Source organism: Bactrocera dorsalis, chromosome 1 (assembly GCF_023373825.1).
Source record: "Bactrocera dorsalis isolate Fly_Bdor chromosome 1, ASM2337382v1, whole genome shotgun sequence".
Classification (NCBI taxonomy): domain Eukaryota; kingdom Metazoa; phylum Arthropoda; class Insecta; order Diptera; family Tephritidae; genus Bactrocera; species Bactrocera dorsalis.
In genome coordinates this window covers 68,920,010-68,944,940 of record NC_064303.1, presented here as the reverse complement: position 1 = coordinate 68,944,940, position 24,931 = coordinate 68,920,010, and the positions used below count along the sequence as shown (strand labels likewise).

The window sequence follows — 24,931 nt, the reverse complement described above, 5'->3', positions numbered from 1 at the left end:
TCTACAAAAACAACAATCGTCTAATATAGCATCAGCAGCGTCACCAGTCAATATGGCAGCCAAACAGTCGATGCCCAAATTTGTAGAAAAACACCCAACAACAATATTTTCATTCATGAACGCAAGCGCACTTTCAACAGGCAAACTTGCTTCATTCATAAAAACAAACACCATTACATCTCCCCGAGCATGCCTTTGCCTACAAGCGTCTTTTCGCGACGAAGGCAAAAGCTAAAAATCATAAATTGAACAATTTCTGACCCCGCAAATTCAAGTCAAGAAATGTATTAAAGAAAATGTTCAATATTCCTCTGATTTATGTGTACAGTCAATCCCGGCTAAGTAGTATTCCGCTTAAATGAAAGTCAAATCCCTCCCTCTTCACTCTTAACAGCCTATATTATATCATGCTGCACCTCACGATTTGTTTTTGGAAATACATAGAAATTATTGTTTTAAGTACCACTCGCTTAAATATTCGCACTCGCTTATGTGTCATATTATATTTTTATTTTTACAAACACAAACTTCTGTATCTTTGATCGTGGCACATAACCGGGATTGACTGTATTTGTCAAGGAATGTAAAATGTATTTTTACGCGGCTTGCAAAAATCTGCGTCGATATGTATGCAAGCTCACATACGAACATACATATCTACGCTGGTTTGTATGCGAAGCTGTCTCAGCGCCAAGGGAAGTGGCAATTGACGATCGTTCGCTTGTGTTTTCGGCACAGCTCGGATTTTCTACCAACAACACAATAGGGGTATACTCTTGCTCTTGCAAGATTGCAGATTGCTAAAGTACTATACCGAAATATGCAAGTGCACCAAGAGGAAATATGTGCAATTCTTGCACCGTGCAAGGATTTTGCAAGAGCAAGAGAATACCCCTAATGTTGTGACGCGTCAGTCTTTCGACACATTGATTCTTTGACATGAAAGCAAAAAATATGAGCTTCGCCATTGGTTGTCCGCGCCAACGGAAATTGCGCATGAAGCATTGAATGTACATATTTATATACATACATATGTTGCTTTTAGACAAATTTACAAACATTATGCGTATGGTTCTTTTATATTTATTTACATGCAAACATAATTAAATATGGGCAAATGTGCGACCGCTTGGTCTTTTAATATGATTTCGAAAAGTTTATTGACCACAGTAAATATTTATTTAAGTATACAAATATACATACATATGTATGTCGTACCAAACCTATATAAAATGCATATTTAGGTAGTAATACACATTTTATTGAATTATACATTTGCAAAGATTTTTTGGAATTCATCATAAAATAGCTCAATTTTAAAATGTATACATACACACTTATGTGTTTTCATAACAAATATGTATATGTACTAAAGGGTTGCAAGAATTAATTCACGCTATGAATGCAACAGAGAATTTATGAATTCATCTCATAACTCGAGTTAAGCGCCGACGCTGAGTTGGAATTATGTGAATGCAGATACAGAGAAGACATTGTGAGTTGCTGTTTATCGCTAGCAGGTAGACTCAGCTCATTCATCTCATAAACAAACCCAACTCACACTCATATCATCAACCAGCAATGAATGCAAAGCGTTAGCGTTCGCTTAGTAGTGGAATAGTGTGTGATCGTCACTTATTGTTATGTGAATTCATTGTTTCTCTCATTCTTTTAGCTTAGTACGCAGCTCTCAAGAAACGTAAAAACTTCATATAAAAAAACGCTTAAGAAACGGTCCAGAAACGTTCCTGCGATAAAGTTACTTGTGCTAGTACGCAGCTCTTAAGAAAGCTAGTACTAATTTTTAATACTTTTTTTCAATAAAATGTGAATATGGCAAACCTGGTTTTGCGAAGAAACATCAAATCAACAATTGTTTCTTGCAGGAAATTCGAAATAATCGTCAAATTCATCCTAAATTAGTTGAAATCATTATTATAAAGTATGTTCCATTTTGAAATGTTGTATAAAACCAACCAATCATCAACAACATTCCTTAAATCTCAATGAAAATATTTGTGTTACCATACACATGCATACATACATACATACGCACAAAGTTTGTTTACTTTGTTTATTCTCTCTTGCTCTTCTAATGTGGATGATTCACAATGCGTAACCAGCTGTCAAAATTACTTCAGAAATAATGTATTTTTGTTCTTGAGCAATTACTTGAGAGCTGCGTACCAACCTTTTAACAGAACAGTGTGCACCCATAGTGTTCAGCTTAGCAAGCAAATAGAGAAGATAAACGGAAGGGTTTTCCCCACAACATGTTTGCCTGCATTGTACTGGCCGTAGACGCTTAACCGAGACGGTTTATTAAATATTTAAATTCGTCATTTGTTTTGTGTATACGGAGATAAAAGGGGGTAAAATAGTTTTGGCAGATTTTTATTTTAATATTTCATATTTTTCTTCAAAAATAATGGATGTAAGTAATTGATCGCGAAATTCAGTGCAATTGTTGGCTAATATTTGCCATGTAATAATACAATTTACACCTGTGTCTCTGTTTACGTATGTTTTTTGGTTTTCCCTAATGTTTTTTTACGATTTATCGACAGTTTATCAGCATAATATATAGGTATATTTACACATGAGTTAATTGGACTGGAAATGAACGCGAATGTAACTAATAAAAATGTGATACTTTGGAACTAAAAGTTGTATGTATTTTGTGATTTAAAAATAGTTTTTTTTTTCAATTGTTCCAAAGGACAGGTTTTAGTTCTAAAATATTTTTATTTTTTATAATTTTTTTGTTAAATCTATTAATGCCTAAATAAACTTCACGAAAATTGCAATAAAATTTAATATTGGAAACATTTTTTTATTCACATTCGTATGTAATTATCTATGCGTATTTACATACTTCTTTCTAGTCGTGCAACTACAATAACTCGAGTTAACAGTTGTTAATTCACACGAACATCATTCACTCATCCAACATCCTTCTTGCACAGAATTAATTCACACCAACAGAATGAAATGCTTTGGTAGACCAATTCTACAGAGAGTGGATCGTTACTTGTGAGAGTGCTATGAGTTGAGCGAACTCGTTGTTGTTCTCACTCATGAGATTCGGTCCTTATTTTACCCAAACATGAGAATTCATTTTTACGTTGTGTGAGTGAGTGCGAGTTGAAATTTTTGGACAGTGATTCAAAGTTTGTTTTTTGCGTATTCATGCAGCCCTTTAATATGTACATATGTATACCGATCTATAAATTATATGCAGCATCGTTTGCGCATAGTAAAAAGGGGAATCTGTAAGCGTACATTCCTCAACATTGGAATTATCATTATTGTTCTAATTTAACACTGAAAATGCTCAATTCTGCTATTTGCGACGCTCCTGTTAAATATTGGTGAAGTCCGCTTATAGAAAATAGTTCCCCTGATTTTGAGGTGAAATCCACTAATAGAAAAGAGGACCCCTCCAAAAAATGAAATATCGTAAGTTTGGCAAGGCGGTGGACCTTCTCTATATTATACGTTCTCTGTGGCAGGGTCCGTCTTACAGGGTACGCAAAAGTGAACAATAACAAGTCGCTTACACGTTCGCTAAAAGATAGCCTTCTGGCTATTGCCTGTAAGAAAATGTGTTTTTGGAGTTCTTCATTTGTACATGATATAATACTATGTTCGGACCGACAACGAAAACATGTTTTCGTGGGAAAAACTGATTTTCGCACGAAAACTTATGTTTTCGTCCATGTAAAATCTGTCAAACGAAAACACGGTTTTCGCTGAAAACTACTTGAAAACTTACATTCCACTCATTATATTCGGTGCCTGCTCTAGTTTAATCGATTTTTTTGGAAGACATATTTTGCCGGCCCTAAATTGTCACTTGATATTTGTTTACATTCCATATACAGTTGTCAGTTTGTATTTGATATTAATATTAAAAAATGGAAAAACAAAAATTTCTATTGGTGCTGGAACATTTATGTGCTGGAATGAAACATCTACGTAACAATAATTTAGTACATCGCGATTTAAAACCGGGAAATATAATAAAATTTATTTCGGAGATGGTCAAACCATATATAATACAAGCTAACTGATTTCGGTGCCGCCCGGGAATTGGATGATAACAAAGCGTTTGTTTCACTTTATGGAACAGCGGAGTATTTACATCTCGATATGTATGAACGTGCTGTGCTACGTAAACAAATAAATCGTTCATTTACTGCAAATGTGGACTTATGGTTCATTGGTGTCACTCTTTACCATGTAGCAACTGGAAATTTACCATTCCGTCCTTTTGGTGGCAAAAAACAATACATCAAAAAACCACAAAAAAGGCGTCTGGCGTAATTTCGGGTACTCAACTAGGGTTGGGTTTAGTATCGCGCCGGTTAATTTTGGCTCACTGTAGCTAAACGAGAGAACCAAATTGAAAATTTTAAACACGCATGTATGCTTAAATTATCGAACTTTATTTTAAAACATATTTTATAAAAATCGGTTCACAAATTTTTCCACAAATTCACTTTAAAAAATGCTATTTTTTGCAAATTTCTCAATATATGCTAGTGTATTTTCCTCTGTTGTGCATTGTACCAAACCAATTATGGATACATTTTCACGCACATATATTACTTATGAATTATAAAAACCACTAGTAATGTTTTTTATTACTTTTGATTGTTAATTTCTTTGTAAATCTTTAAATAAAATACACCTTTTTCTGCATTGAGTTCAATAATGCGAAAAACCAAAATGACTGCCTAATTTGAACTGTCAAATTGCCGAGAAAGCACGAACAAAAGGGAATAAATTAAACCCAGTTAGCAACAAATGTGGGAAGTGAACGCGAAAAGGTGTTCAGTGCTAAAATACTGTGGATGGCGTAGCGGTGTTGGACCGGCCAGGGTTATTTTTTTAAAGCGCGGCCGAAGGCCGCCCACGCAAAAAGGAGTTCTAAGCGAAAAAAATTTGATACACCCCGGTGTTGGACCGACCAGGGTTATTTTTTTTGAAGCGCGGCCGAAGGCCGCCAACGCAGAAAGGAGTACTACACAAAAGTACATCGGTCACCCCGGGTATTCGCTCGACCAGGGTTATTTTTTTAGAGCGCGGCCGAAGGCCGCCAACGCAGAAAGGAGTACTACACGAAAGTACTTCGGTCACCCCGGATACCTTTGTATCATTCTTTATTTTGATTTCTTGTCCATACAAAAATGTTGGCTGGGTTGCATTGCTTTCAGTTTGTATGGAAAAATGAGCAAAAACACTGATTTTTGGTCATTTTCAAAGGGCTCCCTACAGGTCTATAGGGGCTCTAGGGGGTCGAGGGGGGGTTTATTAAAAAGTTCGATCCTTCCCCTTTCCAATGAGGGGGCGTGAGGGGGGGTAGCCCCCCCTATTTTTCTCCATAAACGATACTAAACCGGCGCGATACTAAACATTTCCCCTCAACTATCCGGAAATGGACCAATCGAATGGTGGACTACGCTGCCATCATATTGCAATTTGTCAGAAGATCTAAAAACATTGGTGACACCGCTCTTGACTGGTTTGTTAAAAAAAATATCTAGAGAAAACCTGGTGTTTGATCGTTTCTCCAAGAAGTAACATTAATTTTGCGTAAATTTACCTCGTAAGTTTACCTCGAACCAGTCGTACAAATTGATAAATTTCGTGAACGCATATTACTAAAGCCGGAGTACCAATAGAAAAGCAGATATTATTATTCAATAATGAGGAAAGTGACGTCCTCTTCCATATGTAAGTGCCGACTCCGCTATTCAAAAAAACTTTTGGATGTTTCAATTATATTTTCTTCCTTTTTTAATAGCTAAAGCTTTTCCTAAAACCACAGCAGAAAATCCAATATTCCTATATAGTAATGATGACAATAATGTAATACTATGTTCAGACCGACACTTAATCACACGATTTCGGCTGTTGAATAGATTATCCCACTAATCTTAAAAAATTATCAAGATTTCGCCATACAAAAATGACAGTTCCAAATCACTTCATTGAAATGATTTGAAACTGATCCACGCAAAATCTCTCTGTGCGGCTCTGATTTTGCGCCATCTATTTGTCAACATTGGAAATCTGTTACATTATCACAGCTGATTTAGACACTACAAAGGGGAAAAAATGTAAACAAACAAATTTTTTTAAAGCAATGAATCTAATTTCACCTGAAAATCGACTTAACAAATGAAAAAATGCATCCACTATTTCTATTATATGGAAAATATTTGAAAAAAGATGGCTTTTATTACAAAATACTATATGACAATGTTTTCTTTTGATAAATATTAAGCGATGTGACTTCATGAATGACAATAACAGCTGTTTTTTGATCTTTCTAACGGCAGTGAGAACACTGTTGGGTTATGAAATGATTAAATGTAATCTAATCTTTGAAATTTTCGGTCTGAACATAATATAACGTAACGTGTCGGTTGAAAATTATGCCAGTCTTGCTAAGGTGGGTGTTTATTATTTGGTTCAGATTATATTTTAGTGAGTATTTTATTTATTATTTTTTAGGCCGCTTGTAGCGTTGGACATGAATGCAAGAGACACCTTTACATTTATGGGTATTTTAATAAAGCGTTCTGTAGAACAAGAAGACAGCAGTCGGGTCAACTGGCTGTTCTCCCTAAATTATAATTAATAAATATTAATTCTAATACGATTAGATGTTGTTTCTTTAACTCGGCTATATTTTTTGCCAAGGCCTGGTGCTGAGTAGTTCTCTTGAAGAATTGTCGTTGAGCAGGATATTTATTTGGCTTCTCAAAGCAATTGCTTTTGCAATTAGCAACTTTTTCTCAGAATTCTAAAAAACACGATCTTTAGTAATAATTACAAGCAAAAATTAAGGAACATACCATTCTCGTTGCTCAAATGTAAACAAACAAATAAATTTGTGAGCAGTCGCAACCGAGTTGTCAAACCGTACGGTCGCATTTTTCTTTTTCTCTCGCGGTCATTCTAGCAGTGTCTGTGTTATAACGCTACTTTACAGTTGTGCACAAATAACTTTTTTACTGTTAATTTCTCGCTGTGTTTATTTCTTATTGTTAACTTGTGCTACATTCTTACATTTTTGCATACACAAAAAGTAATATTTTCACTATGCCCCCCGGGGCCAACAATCTGGGTGATAATAGGTTTGCCCTATTATCCTCAGCCCAGAAGACAAAAAGAAAAAAGCCTGAGCAAACAACGTTGGAACTATTTCCGGAACTCCCCATAACTAAGAAGGATGACCCTAAATACCTCGTCATTAAGTCGCGGGATGCCAGTAAACCAATTACATCCATCTCCTGCTTCGCGATTTATAAAGGTATTCAAGCTATCAGTAAAGATATTAACAACATCTCGTCACTTCGCGATGGCAGCCTACTCCTCCTGGTAAAAAATCAAAAAATTGCTGATAAATTCATTTCCACTAAGAATCTACCCGGTGCAGGTGCTGTTGAAGTTGCTCTTCACAGCACCCTTAACTCAGTCAAGGGCACAATTTATGCCCCCTTTATTTGCCAACTTAGCGACGAAGAAATAATCGAAGGTCTCAAGGAACAAGGTGTCTCTGCAGTCCACAAGTTTAACAAAATAGTTAAAGGCGTTCGTGTACCTACTGGTGCCGTATTATTAACATTCAATAAATATACACTTCCTAACAGAATTGATGTAGCCTGGAGAACCCTAGATGTCCGTCCGTACTACCCTAATCCTATGCGCTGCAAAACTTGTCAGCTATTAGGACACACCGCTAAACACTGCGTAAAAACTCCTTCCTGTGTCATTTGCAACCTTCCTCCTAACCACTCTCCTCCTTCTGATTGCACCAGAGTTTACTGCGCTTACTGCGCAGGTGAACATCCCTCGTCCTCAAATGCTTGCCCTAAATTTATTCAATCGAAAGAAATATTAAAGATTAAAACTATACACAAATGCACCATGCGGGACGCCATTACCATGTATAAAAATCAACATCCTTCCACCCCATCCCCCTTCTCCTTCGCCAACGTGGCAAAAATTCAAAGTAACAGCGATATAAATTCAAACTCAAAAAATCCTAATAACAAAGATAATACTCCAATATCTAAAAATTCTAACCTCAATACTAACGCAACAACAACAAAAGCTAACAACGATTCATCCTCCACCAACAATCCATTGCATCACATTGAACTTCCAGAAACTTCAAAGAACTCCCCTCTTCTATACCCCACACCCTTGAATTCTTCCCCCTCCCCATCTTTCTCTCCACTTTCTCACGTCTCTTCTCCCTCCTCACACACCTTATCTCCCCTGGCATCTTTTGCCATCTCTCCTCTTGCTCATAACACCCATCCAGCTTCCTCCTCCCTTTCATCTCCGTCACCCTCGTCGATGGAACAATAAGTTCCCATAACCTCATATTATTATTTTTTCTTTATTTTTCTATCCATGTTATCCATCCTTCAGTGGAATATCAACGGATACTTAAATAATTACATCGAACTCGAACTCTTAATTAAAACATTCAACCCCTCAGCAATATTATTAAATGAAACTCATCTTGCCAACAACATTGTAGCTCATACCCCCAAGGTATTTATAGGTTATTTTTATAACCTCCCCAGCAATACCACCAGCAAACAGGGAATAGCCATTCTGATCAATAGTAAAATACCACATAACACCCTCCCCCCTACTCCTTCAAACATCTCCTCCCTCTCCATAGAAATTCTTTATCCTAGTAATCTCATCATTACTTGTGCCTATTCCCCTTCTAATGAACCTTTCACTTTAAGTGATATCCGTCATCTCTTCCCGTCTGGAACCACTCCTTTCTTACTGGCCGGTGATTTTAACGCTTGGAGCCCCCTTTGGGGGTCTTCCTCAGCTAATCCGAAAGGTCGAATTATTGAAGATGTTATACTTAGTTCTAACTACATTGTTCTTAATGACGGTTCCCCCACCCAATTTTCCACTCACTCTTCCTTTACACATATTGACCTTTCGCTTTGCTCCCCATCCCTCCTCACCAAAACCGAATGGCTCCGGATCGATGACCTTCATGGTAGCGATCACTTCCCCATCCTTTCTAAAATTTCCTCTCCCCATCATACATCCCGGTTTAAGACTAGAGTATGCTTTAAAACAGACTTGGCTGATTGGGATAAGTTTGAACATTTCTGCGAATTGCATTCCCGTCGTCTCCCCATTTCGTCCAACGTCCATCAGGAGTCCTCACGTATTCAAAAAATTATCCGTTCTGCAGCCAATTATTCCATACCTCAGTCCTCCTCTAAATCAGCCAAACCTGCACCTCGTTGGTGGAATAGTGAACTTTTTGCGTTTAGGCAACAAAAACAATTTGCTTGGCACAAATTCAAGAGCACTCGTTCAAATGTTAATTTAATGCAATACAAAAAAGCTAATGCGATTTTTCGTCGTAAGGCGAAAGCTGCTAAAGTACTCTGCTTTCAAAAGTTCACTAGCGAAATCAATTTCTCATCTAACCCAAAAAAGATCTGGGCTGATATTAGGAGACTGTCTGGCTTAACCTCCTTTTCTCCGATTTCTCTCCTCAATTCTCCTCGTGGAAATCTACTATATCCGCAAGATATTGCCTTAGAATTTGCGCTTCATTTTTCCAACGTTTCCTCGGATTCCAGTTTCTCTCCTGAATTTTCCTCCAGCAAACTGTCCGCTCTTTCCTCCCCTTACCGGCCTCCCTCGAACTTATCTTCTTCAGCTAGGTTTTTAGATTCTGATATATCCATTCTTGAACTCCTCTCTGCACTCTCTGCAGTTAAAGGCAAAACCCCTGGGATTGATAAAATATCCTACCCTATCATTAAACACCTCCCTCCCTTCCTGCTATCCCGTCTAATTAATCTTTATAATAACATCCTTCGGTCAGGTAACTATCCTCTACTTTGGAAGACCAGCGCTGTCATTCCCATTTTAAAACCTGGTAAGCCTCCCAGCGAAGTCAATAGTTATCGGCCTATATCCCTCCTTCCTTGCCTAGGAAAACTAATGGAGAAAATCATTGCAATCAGGCTATCCTGGTATGCTCAATCTCACAATCTTATTCACCATAACCAGTTTGCATTTAAGAAGGGGCAGGGGACGTTAGACGCTCTTCTGCATCTTGACCAATTTGTCTCTGATGCATTATCCCACAAAAATCATGTGTCGATACTTTCACTTGATTTTTTAAAGGCTTTTGATCGTATTGGTATACACGTGGTATTAAGGCAGCTTAGTAAATGGAAAGTCGGCTCACATATATATAACTTTGTTAAATCTTTCCTCTCTAAACGCAAAATTACTGTACTTGTTTCTAATGTCCGATCCTCTATACTACCTCTTGATAATGGAACACCCCAAGGTTCCCCCCTTTCAGTCATACTTTTCATTATCGCATTTGATGAAATCAGTACAATTTTATCTGACTTCCCTAACATCAGTCACCAAATCTATGCTGATGATTTAGTATTATTTTCTAATTCCTCCGATTTGTCCGTTGTCACGTCCTCCTTTTCTAAAATCTTATCCCTCTTATTCCACTGGTCCGGTTCTTCGGGCACGTCAATTTCTTCCTCTAAATCTAAGTTATTACATATTTGTAAGAAACATCATTGTAATCCACTCACACTTACCGTTAATAATATAAATTTAAACTGTACAGATAGTTTTAAGTTCCTAGGCTTAATATTAGACTCTAAGTACTCATTTAAGCAACATTGTCAATATGTAAGAAAAAGACTATTTGTTAATTTAAACATAATCAAGTATCTTTCATGTAAGTGCTCACTCATTGGCCCGGCTCTACTGGTTAAGGTCACCAAAGCTCTCATCTTATCAATAATTAATTATGGCCTTGAAATATATGGACACCATTCTAAAAATCATATCAAATTGCTTGCTGCACCATATCATGCTGCTGCCCGTCGTTCTATTCGTGCGTTTCCTACATCTCCGATAAAAAACATATTGCCTGAATCTGGACTGCCTTCTTTAAAAGACAATATGGAAGACAGCTTATTTAAACTCTATCCTAAGCTCTTAATCAATCCCAGTTTTTTTCTGAAGAAGGATTTCCACTCAGCTCTGACACGTATACGATCGCCAAAGATTCAATCATCGTTATACAAATGCGCCATGTTTGTGAAAGTAAATGAGTTACCGCATAAAATAGCTTTACCTTGGAGTACTAAACACCCCCCGTGGCGTGTGAGTGAAACCTCATTTGTTTCTGATTTAGCTCAACTACGAAAGAACAATACTCCTTGCGATGTTTATAAAGTCCACTTCCTGAAAGTAACAGCTCCTCTCAAATCAGCTGGTTGGAAACTTTTATTCACAGACGGATCAAAAGGAACTCACACCTCCTTCGCCGCAGTTAGTGAAGCTGGAAACCCTATTTCGTATGGCCTGCTATTTTCTTTCTGTTCAATTTTTACAGCTGAAGCTACCGCAATTCTTAAAGCTGTTCAATACTCAAAGCTAAACAAAGGAAAATATATTATCTGTACTGACAGTTTATCCTGCTTCCTAGCTTTAAAAAACTGCAATAACTCCAATTACATCATTTGTGCCATCAGAGACATTTTGATATCGCTTCCACATAAACTCAGAATTATGTGGGTTCCCAGCCACTCGAGTATAATTGGAAACATGCTTGCTGACTCAACTGCCAAGGAAATGTATCACTCTCCCACTATAACCTCATCATTTTTCGTTAAGGACGTTATCTACCGGCTCATCGCTCAACTGAGAAACACCAAGTTAGCTGTTGATTGGGTACTTTACAATCACCATTACTCAAGAATTAACCCAAATCGCACGAAACCTAACTTTCCGACCTCTCTGCCAGTCAATCTCATCACTCCGTACGTCAGACTCCGCATTGGACACACTATCATTACCAACGCACACCTTCTGGATGGTAGTCACATCAGGCAATGTCCCTTTTGTGAGTCAACGGTTAGTGTGCTACACCTACTCGTTTTGTGCCCAGCTCTGGACAGCCTCAGACTCAAAAACTTTAACAACGATATCGATATATCGGTATGATGTGAAAACAAATATTTGGCCTAATCTACTTTAAACATCTTAGATAGATAGATAGATTATTGATTGAGGTTTGCACTGCGACCACGGGTCTATTGTGCCCTCACCTAGCTCACAAAGACTCGCTTAGCCCCAGCATATTGATGAAGTCCAATATCCTACTGGGTGCTAGCGAGGCAGTGTGATCCCTATCCGGAAACATGGATCCGAGGGCCTTTGACCTGCGCCTACAGACTGCGTTACAGTCGAATAGCAGGTGCTCCGGGGTTTCAGGCTCACTATCGCAGAACCGACAGTTTGCGCAAGCTGAGAGGCCCATGTTTGATAAATGCCTTCTTAGCTTGCAGTGGCCGGTGTAGAATGTGACCAGGAGCCTGAGTTTGTTTCTTGGGAGGTTGATTATAGTCTCGAACCTCTTTTGGTTATACCCCCCCACTAACAGTTTGGCATGACGCATCCCGTGCGCTCGCTGCCAGTGTGCCTCCCTACACGCTCTTTCCTCTTTGCGGAGCAGTTCCTTCACCGTATGGGGACCCACTCCAGTGAATGGTTCTGGCCCCACCAAAGCAGTGGAGGCTGCGGAGCGGGCAAGCTCGTCAGCCAGTTCATTGCCGGCTATTCCCCTGTGACCAGGCACCCAGATAAGGTGTACCTGGTTCTTTTGGGCTAGGTTGTCAAGCCTTCTTCTACACTCTTGCACTAGCAGCGATTTGATTTCGTAAGAGGAAATCGCTTTTAGTGCCGCCTGACTATCGCTGATTATAGCTATGCGCTCGTTGCGATAGTTTCGGCGAAGGTTTATCTCAATACACCGGCTTATGGCCAGAACTTCGGCTTGGAAAATGCTCGGAAAGTTTCCCATCGGAATGGAGAGCTTGGTACGCGGACCCGCGATACCCGCACCTATTCCTTCCGATGTCTTCGAGCCATCGGTGTACCACCTCAATGTGCTATCCCTTAGCATTTGCTCAAGAGTGGTGTCGTTCCACTCACTCTTACTACCAAGGGTAACCTTAAACTTCCTTGTTAAGTGTGTCGTTTTGCTGATGCCGTCCCTTGGGAGGAGGGCAATAGGAATATCACCACTTATTCTCTCCATCCTCTGGGACGAAATTATCTTGCCTTTACCACCACCCTCCGCTGTTATCTGCAGAAGTGAATTCTTGGCTACTTGACCTATTATTATATGGAGCGGTGTGAGTTCCAGCAGGACCTCCAGAGCCGCCGTAGGGCAGGTCCGCATGGCTCCCGTCATGCACACGCATGCCAACCGCTGTAGTTTGGCCAGTTGGGTTCCCACCGAAGCCTGTGCCGCCACGGAGGCCCAGGACACCGCCCCGTATGTAATAATCGGTCGGACAATCATGGTGTATAACCACCTAATGATTTTTGGCTTACAGCCCTAGGAACTACCCGCCAGCCGCATACCATCAGTGCCTTTGTTGCCTTGGCTACCGTTTGGTTCACGTGCTGCTTCCATCGTAAGGTAGAATCCAGAGTGAGACCTAGGTATTTAACCTTGTTAGTCATTTCAATCTCTCTGCCCCCAAGTGTGAGGTTCCTCAGGCCGGGTAGGGACCTGCGCCTTGTAAATGGGACGATGGTTGTCTTCGAGGAGTTGATGTTTAATTCAACTCCCCTGCACCACCCCTTTGCCAGATTCAGACCGCGCTGTACTAGGTCACAGAGAGTATCCTCAAATTTACCTTTTGCTAATATCACAATATCGTCCGCGTACCCTTGGCAGCGGATCCCGTTGTCAGTTAGCAATTCTAGCAGTTCATCCACGACAAGGTTCCACAGTAGTGGTGATAGCACACCTCCCTGTGGGCACCCTCTTGTCACCCCAAGACGAATTGTTGTATCGCCAACTTTGGTCTCAGCTATTCTGGTGCGCAGCACAGCGTCAATCCATCTGCGCACCGGTGTAGCCACCTTCCTTCTCTCCAGTGCCTTGGCTACACTCCTGTGAGACGTATTGTCAAAGGCACCTTCGATATCTAGAAAGGCGCATATAATCACCTCCCCTTCTTCTATTGAGCTCTCGATCTCTGAGGTCAACTGGTCAGAGCCGTACTGGTTGATCTTCCCGCTCTGTATGCATGCTGAGTAGCATGCAGGGCGGCAGTTTTCAGCACCGTCGACCTTATATTGTTGTCAATGATCTTTTCCATCGTCTTCAGCAGGAAGGAGGTTAGACTGATCGGCCTGTGGGATTTGGCCAAGGAGTAGTCCCTCCTACCAGCTTTCGGTATGGGTCCGGGATGTACGCCAGTGCAAGGCTCTCCCTTAGCAGCCGAACAAGGTGAGGTAGCAACAGCTGCTCGCCCTGTTGCAAAAAACGCAGGGAAGATGCCATCCACCCCCGGAGACTTGAATTTTTCGAACGTGGCTATTGGCGGTTGCCCAATCCAAGCGGGTTGGCCTATGTTCGCTCACAGGTGGACTTTGGTCCACCGGGATAGTCTCCGGGAAGTGAGCACGCAGGAGCTCTGACGCCCTTTCCTCGGCGCTGGCCGTAAACGTCCCGTCACTCCTCTTAATGGCCAGTTCCGTGCTTGTCTTTCCACTGGCCAGAGCTTTGTGTAGCCGCGCCGCTTCTGGTGTGGAGGAGACTTTTTCACAGAAGCTCCTGAAACTGTTTTGTTTTGCTGACCTAATCTCCTTATTGTATAGAGTTAGGTAGCACCTGTACTCCTCCCAGACCCCTGTACGCTTCGCCTTGTTAAATAGGCTGCGTACCTTCTTCCTGAGGTCCGCGAGCTTTCTTGTCCACCAGGGACAGCTACGTCTGTCTGTGGGCACTATTTGGGGACAACTATCATTGTAGGCTTTGGTGATTGACTCGTTTAGTGCCAACACCCTGCTCTCTATCCCCAGGCCCGTGACGCTATCGTCGATCTGGTTCTGCCTTTGTAACCCGTCCTTTAGTTTTTTCCTGAAAACACCCCAGTTTGTTCTGCGGGGGTTGCGTCTCGGGGGAAGTTGCCTGACCTCCACCTTCAGTGCGAACCTTATTATTCTGTGGTCTGACAGGGAGGGCTCCGTTGAAACCCTCCACCCTGAGACCCAACCATTAGCATGCTCGCTGCTGAAGGTGATGTCCAGCACCTCCCTCCTGCTTATAGTTATAAAGGTGGGTTCACAACCCACGTTCTCAATTGCTAAACTACTACCTAATACATACTCTAGTAAAGACTCACCCCTTGCGTTACAATCCGTGCTCCCCCATTCCACGTGGTGAGCATTCGCGTCACATCCTATGATGAGGGGCAGCCTGTACCTCCTGCAGTACTCCACGAGCCTAATCACTCCCTCAGGAGGTGCTGCTGCTGTCTCCCCTGGGAAGTAGGCTGATGCCAGGACGAAGCTTTTGCCCTCCCAGTCTCTGGCCTGTACTGCTACCAAGTCCTGCGTCAGGAACTCTGAAATGCAGAAGAAATTCACATTATTCCTGACCACTATGCACGATCTAGGCCTCTCGCTGGAGATGTCCCAGATTACCTTGTTTTGTTCCGTCTTGAGGCTTTTGACCTCTCCTTTGTAGACCCATGGTTCTTGGATCAACAGAACGCCCAATTTATCCGCTGTGAACCTGCTCGCAATCACTGCTGAGGCCCCCGCCGTGTGATGCAGGTTCACTTGGGCAACCTCCACGTCGACGGCCATTAAGGTAGTGGCTCGAGGGGGGGCATGTCCACATCCCCTCCGTCGTTCGCGCTGCTGTCCACTGGGTCCTCTAGTCCCTCGAGGAGCTCCTGGGTGGAGGGTAGCTCGGTTTCGTGGGCATCCAGGACGTCAGCGGTAGCGATCTTCGTAGTCTGCTCAACCCTGCTCACGCCCGGTTGCTTTGCCACGGCGTCCACCTGCATCTTCTCCATCGCCTTGCTCACCATCGTCTCTGCTAGTGTTGACGCGCTACCACTCGGCTGGGTGGCAGTCTTCCCGTCCTCCTTGCTTCCTGTAGTCACTGGTTTATGCGGCCTCATGACCACCATGCTGAACCTGTAAAATAGGCGGAAGCTTGCTGCACGTATTTACCTGTACGACTCGTCGTCTATGTACAGGTACAGTCTCCAACCTCGTAGCTCTCCTTTGTCCTCCAGCTGGCTACTGACAATTCGCCAGGCCGCGATGCTAAGGCCCCGGTTTTGGTTCTTTATTAAGTTTAGGGCAAACTGGTACGGCTTGTCATCGCTTGGGGGGAGGAACACTGTCAAATTGTGCATAACTGGCAGGTCCTCCGCCCTTTTTGCACAGAGGACTGGACCGGTCCAGCCACTTAGCTTTGGGGTAAATTCCCGCAGCCAGTCGGCGGACTCCTGGTCATTGCAGTCCACCTGTAGCATTCCCCCTCTGAATTCAACCCCGAGGAAGGATGCCGCGTATTCAGCTCCGCCAGCTACCTCTTCTAGGAGGAGGTTTTGGAGCACCGTGAGTTGCTGCGACTCCAACGACACCGCCGGGTAGTCTTGAGGCAGTACAGCCATGCGGATGCTTTTGACAGCGTCCAAATACCCGCGCCGACCCTCCTCCACCCTGGGGGGAGCCGGTGCTGATGATTGACCTTCAGTTCTCCTGCTGCTGTCCCTTGGCCTTTTCGAGCTGGAGAGCGCCTGTGGTGTAAGTTGACCGCTCTTTCTCTTCACGGCCTCTGCAAAGGTGACCGCCTTCCCGTCACCGCGCGTTTCGGTCAGTGGTACACTAACCTGGCCACGGTCTATAGACCGGCTGCCTCGCGCACTTTCCGACACTGCCTCGCCGCGTTCCCTTGTTGGGTATATCGCAGTATCCGCGTACCGTCGCTTGGCTAGGGATTCCGCCGCTTCGGGGGTCATCCCATCCCGGAGGTACCGCAGATACCACTTGAGGCAGGCACCGCTCATGGCCTTCTTCCGGGAGTCATCGTACCCTCCGGGTCTGTCCACCGTTGGGAGAGATCTCTGCCCTCCCCTCCTGCGCCTCCTTCTCCTTCTGCGTGCGCCACCGGCCTCTGCCCGATGCGACTCTCCCGAGTCAGAGTGGCTTGGCCTGTTTCGGTGGGCCCTGGTGGTGGTTTGGGCTGCATCCGCTGTCTTGACGTCTGTTGAGCGGCGGGCGCCGCTGCTAGAGGGCATGTCGTCATCATCGTCCTCCCTGGCATGCTCCTCGAACAGCGCCCGCGCCTCTGGCGAGAGAGCATCAAGGTAATTAACCTTCCGTTTAGCTCCTTGACCTCCCCGGCCTCCAGCTGCTCCTCCTGTTCTTACCTTCTCCCTGTCGTGTTCCATATCCGTAGTCCTATTCCGTTGCGTTGTCGATTCCTCTTTATTCGTTGTTGTCGTTGTTTTTGTTTTTGTATTTATATCCATCTCTTTCGTACGACCCTTGGCTCAACGAGGTGAGCTGCGGGTCTTCTTGTTAAATGGGGAACTAGGGAGTCCGCCACGCCAGAGCCCCTTGGCGCGGTAAGGCCACAGTTACACCCCAATTCGGCCCGGTGTTGGGGAGGCTCCGTTAGAATACAGCCGAATTTTCCTCCTGGCTGCAAATCTTCCAATGGGCGCGGGTCGCATAACACCCTGGATTAGGAGGTGGTAGTCCTTGGTCGCCGCCCGCATGCGGCGCCCGACAACCCGCCTGGATGGCGCCATTCGGCACCGTCCACACCGGTTGGGGGGCGCCGAGTATGCCTTGCGACTAAGCCTCTGCACCGCGACAAGGTGACTATCATTAGCAGAAACATCTTACCTTACTAAATAAATACTAACCAATAGACATAATTTTTAATAAATCAAGAACAACAAACCGAGGACGCAGGCGATATCAAATACTTTAGAGCTATATCGGGGAGGGGAGGGGGAAAAGTGACGACAATGAAACCAGAATTTTGTTGGATTCTCTTTTCTGGGTATTATAGGCTGATCTAGATATTGCTTTAGTTCGCTAGGCATACCATCACTGGTTGAAGTTGAAAGTAAAGAGTTTTCTGAAGCTGCAGCAATATCTATAATAATTTTTTCATGTCCGGACCACAACGACGGCGAAGATATTTCGGAATTTGGAATTGTGGTAGTGCGAATGGGTCTGAGTTCAGGCGAAAGTTGTCCTCTACGCCTATGTTCTAATGGTATTTCTTTTGACAGTTCGGCTATTGCAGTGGAAACAGCTAGCGCTGAACGAAAATGAATACGCTTAAAGCGTGGGTCTAAAATTGTTGCTTTGGCCAAATGTAAATGTCGCTCTAGCGGTTCTAGTTTTGCAATAACTAAATTTAGCAAACTCTTCTGAACAGCAATACCAAATTCGGTGAAAGGTTTTACTTGTTCAAGGCCTCTCTGAAGTAAGTTTGCAATGGGAATCACCAAACTTCAAGTCACGTACTGATCGCAGCTAATTTCTTCAGTAGATTGCTTAAATGGGGTAAGCAATATTATCAGATCTCGTATGACACCTAACTCTGAAGAACAGTGTGCCCAGAATCCTTTTGTAAAAAACGCGGGAAAAGATGTTTTCTTTTTCTCCTCTTTCGCCTGTTGAGTGAAGTTGAGGCGGTTGATATTCCTCTGCATTACGCTTCTATTACTTTAGGTAATTTGTGGGAGTAATGCAGAGGAGTATTTGTTTGGATTAAACAGTTAGTATAAAAAAGGATTTAGAATTTTTTGGTCATAAAAATATCGTTTTTGTACCTTTTCAATACTTATAATATTATATCGATACCCCGATAATTCGAAACAAAAATATAGCTCAAACATATTGTTGCATTGAAAGAATTATATCGATATATCGATATTTTTTCGACAACCCTAATTTACACATTGTCGGCACATGTTTGGAGATCATAGCGACACAACAATTTCGAAAAAAGAGTGGTAGAGTTTCGTTAAATAAAATGCGTCGTTTGAAAAAGGTCGGTACATATGTATTGTTTAGTATAAAACTAATACTTAAATTAAAGTTATGTTTAGATAATTTAGTAATTTTATTGTTAATCAATTAACAGTATCAGTCTGGAGAAGCAGCACAATATATTACACGCCGCGCGGCTTTGCGTAAGTTACAATTATCGTTAAACGATTTTCGCCGTCTATGTATAATCAAAGGTGTTTATCCACGTGAGCCTAAACATCGGAGAAGGGCACAAAAGGGGTCTTCTGAAATTAAAATACTGTACCATGCTAAAGATATACGGTTTCTGCTTCATGAACCTATTGTTTGGACACTAAGAGATTACAAGGTTGGTTTGTTATTAATTCTTCTGGGTGAATTTTGGAATAGCATTTCTTTGCTTTGGTGTGAACGAAAGTTAAATAATGAATAAATTTTCTTTTTGCACAATTTAAATATGTATATATGTCTAAAATTCAACAACAATAACTATTCACACATATATATTTTCTTAATCTGGAAAACGTCCTATATCTGCACATACACATTTTATCCCGAAATCGGGGGATGCTATTCTAAATTCCAGCCATTTTTTTAATAGTGCCTTTACATTGTACATATATGTTTTAGATTTTTGCAAAGAAAACTGGGAAAGACCGCGCTGTAAAAGATTTTCGAAATTTAAAGCGACGTTTGGCTTTATTTCCAGAATTGCGAATAGATCATATTGTGAAGGAACGATATCCAACGTTTGTTGATGCAATTAAAGACCTCGACGATTGCTTAACGTTACTTTTCCTATTCAGCACATTTCCTTCATTACGTTTAATTCCACGGGAGCAATCGTTTTTATGTAGACGACTTACTATAGAATTCTTACATTATATTATCAGTTCGAAATCAATTCGTAATGTTTTCATATCGATTAAAGGATTTTATTTTCAAGCGGATATTAAAGGGCAAAAAGTGACATGGATTATGCCACATCATTATCCTTTTAAACCTCATTCAAAAGCAGAAGTGGATTTTAAAGTTATGTCGATTTTCGTGGAATTTTATACAATAATGCTTGGATTTGTAAATTATCGCCTTTACCATAGTGCAGGATATACTTACCCACCTAAATTTCGTTCAGAAATACACAATGATTCGCAAGATAATTATAAAGACGAATTATCATATGTTTCAGATCGTATTGCGACGCTTAATTCTGATTTGATATGCACCGAAAATGAGTTAGAAGACGAAATTGAGAATATTGACCTAGATTTACTTGAACAGGGTCAAAGTTCAAACCGTATAATGAAGTTAAAAAAGGAAGCAAAAGAACTTACAAACTTACGCTCACTGTTTAAAGGTTTAAAGTTTTATGTCAATAGAGAGGTACCACGAGAACCCATAGTAATTTTAATACGATCGTTTGGAGGCAAAGTTTCTTGGGACTGCACAGCGTTTGTTGGAGCCACTTATAACGAAAGCGATGAAACTATTACTCATCAAATCGTCGACAGACCAATCCTTAGTAAAAAATATATATCTCGTGATTATATTCAACCACAATGGGTCTTCGATTGCGTTAATAAGCGCACACTACTTCCAACGAACAGTTATTTTTTAGGGGTTTTATTACCACCTCATTTATCCCCATTCGTTGACAGTAACCGAGATTCTTACATTCCCCCCGAGGAAAATGAAAGCCAAAACGAATCTGATTGCAATCAAAAGAAATGTAAGGTTTTCACAAATTTCTTGTATTACTAATTATTATATATATTTGTAGATGTTGAAGGTAATACCGGGTTTTCAGCATCAGCAAAAGAAATAATAGACAGTCACGCCATGGATGATGATCAATTACAAAAAGCATATATTGAAGAAAGAGCAGATTTTGAGGAGTATGATCGCATTGAAAATGAAGAAGAGCAAAATGACGATAATATTCCTGAAGAGCAAAAGGAAAAACTTCGACACGAAGAAGTAACCGATTTTTATATAATTATATTTAATATTTTAAAATAATCATATTTTAGACGCTGTCCATGAGTGTTCAGGCTGGTAAAGTCCACAAAGAAAATAAGAAGATCCGTCGAAAGAATGAAATTGATGAACACCGGTTACAAGCACGCATGGTAAAGTCTCGTCATCGCACCCTTTTTAGGAAACTAGTACGAGAAAAACAAGTAAAAGAAAAGGAAAAATGGTTGTTGAAAAAGAAACGTCGAAATATTGAAGCACAAAAAATGTCTAACTAATATACTTACATATATACATGCTTAATGTACAAGGTGGCGCACTAATTAGCACACCATCCCATGTTATGTCATGTCAGAAAATTTAAGAATAGAAATATTAAAAATTATATGTGTACAATAACATTTATTAAATAATACTGAAGGGAAGATAAACCAGTAATAAACAAAAAAGCATGATAGAATAATAAAAAGATCAAATTAACGTAAAACATATAATCACCCCTATCACGCATTTCGACTTGGATTGAAATTTTCTCCGTTTGGCGACTTTGGTATCATGCGTTCCGTTCCCGTTCAGTTCAACTTCGAAATTTACAATTCTGCCTATCATACATTTCGATCGTAGCTCCGTTTTGCTAAGTTGCAATTTTGTTGGCGGATATAACTACTTTAACCACTTTATAACAAAAACTTAATATATTTTTTTATTTTTAACGCAAAAAAGAGTACTACGCGAAAGTACTTCAGTCATCCCGGATATTCGCTCGGCCAGGGTTATTTTTTAAAAGCGCAACCGAAGACCGCCAACGCAGAAAGGAGTGCCACGCGAAAGTACTTTAGTCACCACGGGTGTTCGCTCGTAATATTATAATATGATCACACGATTTTACTAATCTGTGTTTATTGAATAATATGAATAATATGTACATATATGGAAAAGTGGTCACATATTCAATTTTAGCTTGAAAAATCGAAACTCTCGAACTCGAAAGTACAAACAAAGAAAACGGTGTGAAACGCTGAAAAATCATTCACTTTTGGTTTTTAAGGTGTGGCAAAGCTGGTTTTCCTAGTAAATATAAACACTCTAAACTTTTAAGCGATAAATTTTATAAGTGATTTTTAAATTACTAAATTTACCTGAAAAATTACAAAATAAATGTGAAATGGGGGCTTATTTCAATGCTTAGAGCGTATATTTGAATATACAGAGTAAAAACGTGAAAAAATTTAGTGAAACGCAGAGAAATAACATGTGTTCTTAGTGAAAATTTTTGAATTTTAAACGTGAATATTTTAAAAAATATTAGTTATTTTTATATTATCTTTGGATATTCCTCCTCTGGCGAAGCTCCCCTATCCGTACATACCCCATTAATACGGAAATTCGGGTTTTTTTACCCCTCCGCAAAAATAATCGGAATCGTGCCCGGAACACTGCCAACTAAGCACTAAATTAAAGTATAATGCTGTTATTTGATGCAAATTAACTAACAAGTTTAATGTATGCACATAACTCCTAAACCCCCTAAGCTACAACAACCAAATTTGCTAATAGCAAATCTTATAAGAATTTCTACCGACAGTTTGAAAATGGAGGATAACCCTCACTCCCCAAACAACGGTACTGTTAAAAAGTACTAAAAGCGCGATAAATCAATAACTAAATACGCCAGAGACATTAAATTTTACCAGCTTGATGGTATGAGAGAGCTTTATTAGGGCCGGTATGAATGATGGACGTGGCACCGCCCACTTTTTAGTGAAATCCCACATCACGGGACCGACCAACCAATGTCGACAAAACTTATTACGTGGCATTCTTCTTACATTCTTATGTCACATTGTGAAAATAGACAAAATCGTACAACAAGCTCGCCCATTTCCGATATAGCACAATTTTAAATTTCCAGTACACAATTCAAGAACAATTAATAAAATGAGATACAACTTTTGCACGAATAATGACTTTAATGTGTGTCACTTTATGACCTAAAATTGGTAAAATCCAATAAAAACTGATTGTGCCTCTAAGTACCGGATCCAAGTACCTATTGTTACAAAAGTAGTATTAAGTTGTATTTGTATTACTATATGCATCCCTGATTATGCACAATAGCTGTAGGTATATGGAATAGCATTTGTCTTGTTGTAGACATCTGGCGCCACGGCTGTCTGCTCGTCGAAACAATAAACATCTGGCGCCGCACTGTCTGCTTGTCTAGGTAAACAATTGCTGAGTCTGGCGCCGCGACTGTCTGCTTGCGTCTGGCGCCGTATAGCCGTATGTTCTGGTAATTTCCAGACGCGATATTCTAGAAGGACACGTCGGCATCAGCGAGAAGTGCGTGGCTATATAAGCCGTGGCAGCGCCAACGTATTCAATCAGTGCTAAGAGTAAACTGCTATAGTGTAGACGAGTTGTGAAATAAAGAGTTGTTGAATTAAATTAAACAGTGTTGATTTTATTTGTCAATCCAGAGATACGAACCTAACAAAGTAAACTAGCAAGAGTAAATTCGTAACAATTGGTGTCAGAAGTGGGATTGTCAAATAATCCAAAATCAAGATGGTTAAATTCGGAGAAATGAGAATTCAGCAATTAAAAAAGGAACTGGAGGAGCGTAATTTGCCGATAAGCGGGCAAAAGGCGGATCTGCAGGCACGATTACGTGAAGCAATGGAAGCGGATGGAATTAATGTGGACGAGTTCGAATTTGTTGGGCCAGAAACTTCTACAGAAGAAAAAGTAGAAGAACAACGAACATCATCGAGTGTGGACATGAACATGCTGTTAGTGGCTATACAGAAAATAAAGGGTGATTTTTTAAGAGCTTGATAACTTTTTTTAAAAAAAAAAACGCATAAAATTTGCAAAATCTCATCGGTTCTTTATTTGAAACGTTAGATTGGTTCATGACATTTACTTTTTGAAGATAATTTCATTTAAATGTTGACCGCGGCTGCGTCTTAGGTGGTCCATTCGGAAAGTCCAATTTTGGGCAACTTTTTCGAGCATTTCGGCCGGAATAGCCCGAATTTCTTCGGAAATGTTGTCTTCCAAAGCTGGAATAGTTGCTGGCTTATTTCTGTAGACTTTAGACTTGACGTAGCCCCACAAAAAATAGTCTAAAGGCGTTAAATCGCATGATCTTGGTGGCCAACTTACGGGTCCATTTCTTGAGATGAATTGTTGTCCGAAGTTTTCCCTCAAAATGGCCATAGAATCGCGAGCTGTGTGGCATGTAGCGCCATCTTGTTGAAACCACATGTCAACCAAGTTCAGTTCTTCCATTTTTGGCAACAAAAAGTTTGTTAGCATCGAACGATAGCGATCGCCATTCACCGTAACGTTGCGTCCAACAGCATCTTTGAAAAAATACGGTCCAATGATTCCACCAGCGTACAAACCACACCAAACAGTGCATTTTTCGGGATGCATGGGCAGTTCTTGAACGGCTTCTGGTTGCTCTTCACCCCAAATGCGGCAATTTTGCTTATTTACGTAGCCATTCAACCAGAAATGAGCCTCATCGCTGAACAAAATTTGTCGATAAAAAAGCGGATTTTCACATTTCGAACCGAACACTGATTTTGGTAATAAAATTCAATGATTTGCAAGCGTTGCTCGTTAGTAAGTCTATTCATGATGAAATGTCAAAGCATACTGAGCATCTTTCTCTTTGACACCATGTCTGAAATCCCACGTGATCTGTCAAATACTAATGCATGAAAATCCTAACCTCAAAAAAATCACCCGTTAGCTGAAAATACAGAAAATGCAGTGCAAACAGGAAATCGTCTGGCACAGCAAATAGCTGAAAATGCAGAAAAGGCAGTGCAAACAGAAAATCGTCTGGCACAGCAAATAGCTGCAAATACATCACAAATAGCAGACAATGCAGTGCAAACCGAAAATCGTCTGGCACAGCAAATAGCTGAAAATACATCACAGTTAGAGTCTCGCCTTACACAACAACATCGTTTGGTACAACAGATTACGGAAAATACTACACAACTACAAAAACAAGTGC

General features: G+C 40.9%; 1 protein-coding gene and 1 long non-coding RNA gene across 2 annotated transcripts; one reads left to right on the top strand and one right to left on the bottom strand.

Annotated features, from left to right (window-relative positions):
- The first annotated feature begins 18,793 nt into the window (after positions 1-18,793).
- LOC105224370 (pescadillo homolog) lies at positions 18,794-21,283 on the top strand. The gene is made up of 5 exons (XM_011202434.4): positions 18,794-18,946; positions 19,040-19,273; positions 19,555-20,653; positions 20,705-20,901; positions 20,955-21,283. Exons 1-5 carry the CDS (start codon positions 18,929-18,931, stop codon positions 21,174-21,176), a joined length of 1,770 nt encoding a protein of 589 aa, XP_011200736.2. The 5' UTR covers positions 18,794-18,928; the 3' UTR covers positions 21,177-21,283.
- On the bottom strand, positions 20,655-21,747 carry LOC125775636 (uncharacterized). Its single transcript, XR_007421214.1, has 2 exons — positions 21,397-21,747; positions 20,655-21,086 (listed from the first exon to the last, which is right to left on the bottom strand). It is a non-coding gene; the product is annotated as an uncharacterized LOC125775636 (long non-coding RNA).
- Positions 21,748-24,931: the final 3,184 nt, after the last annotated feature.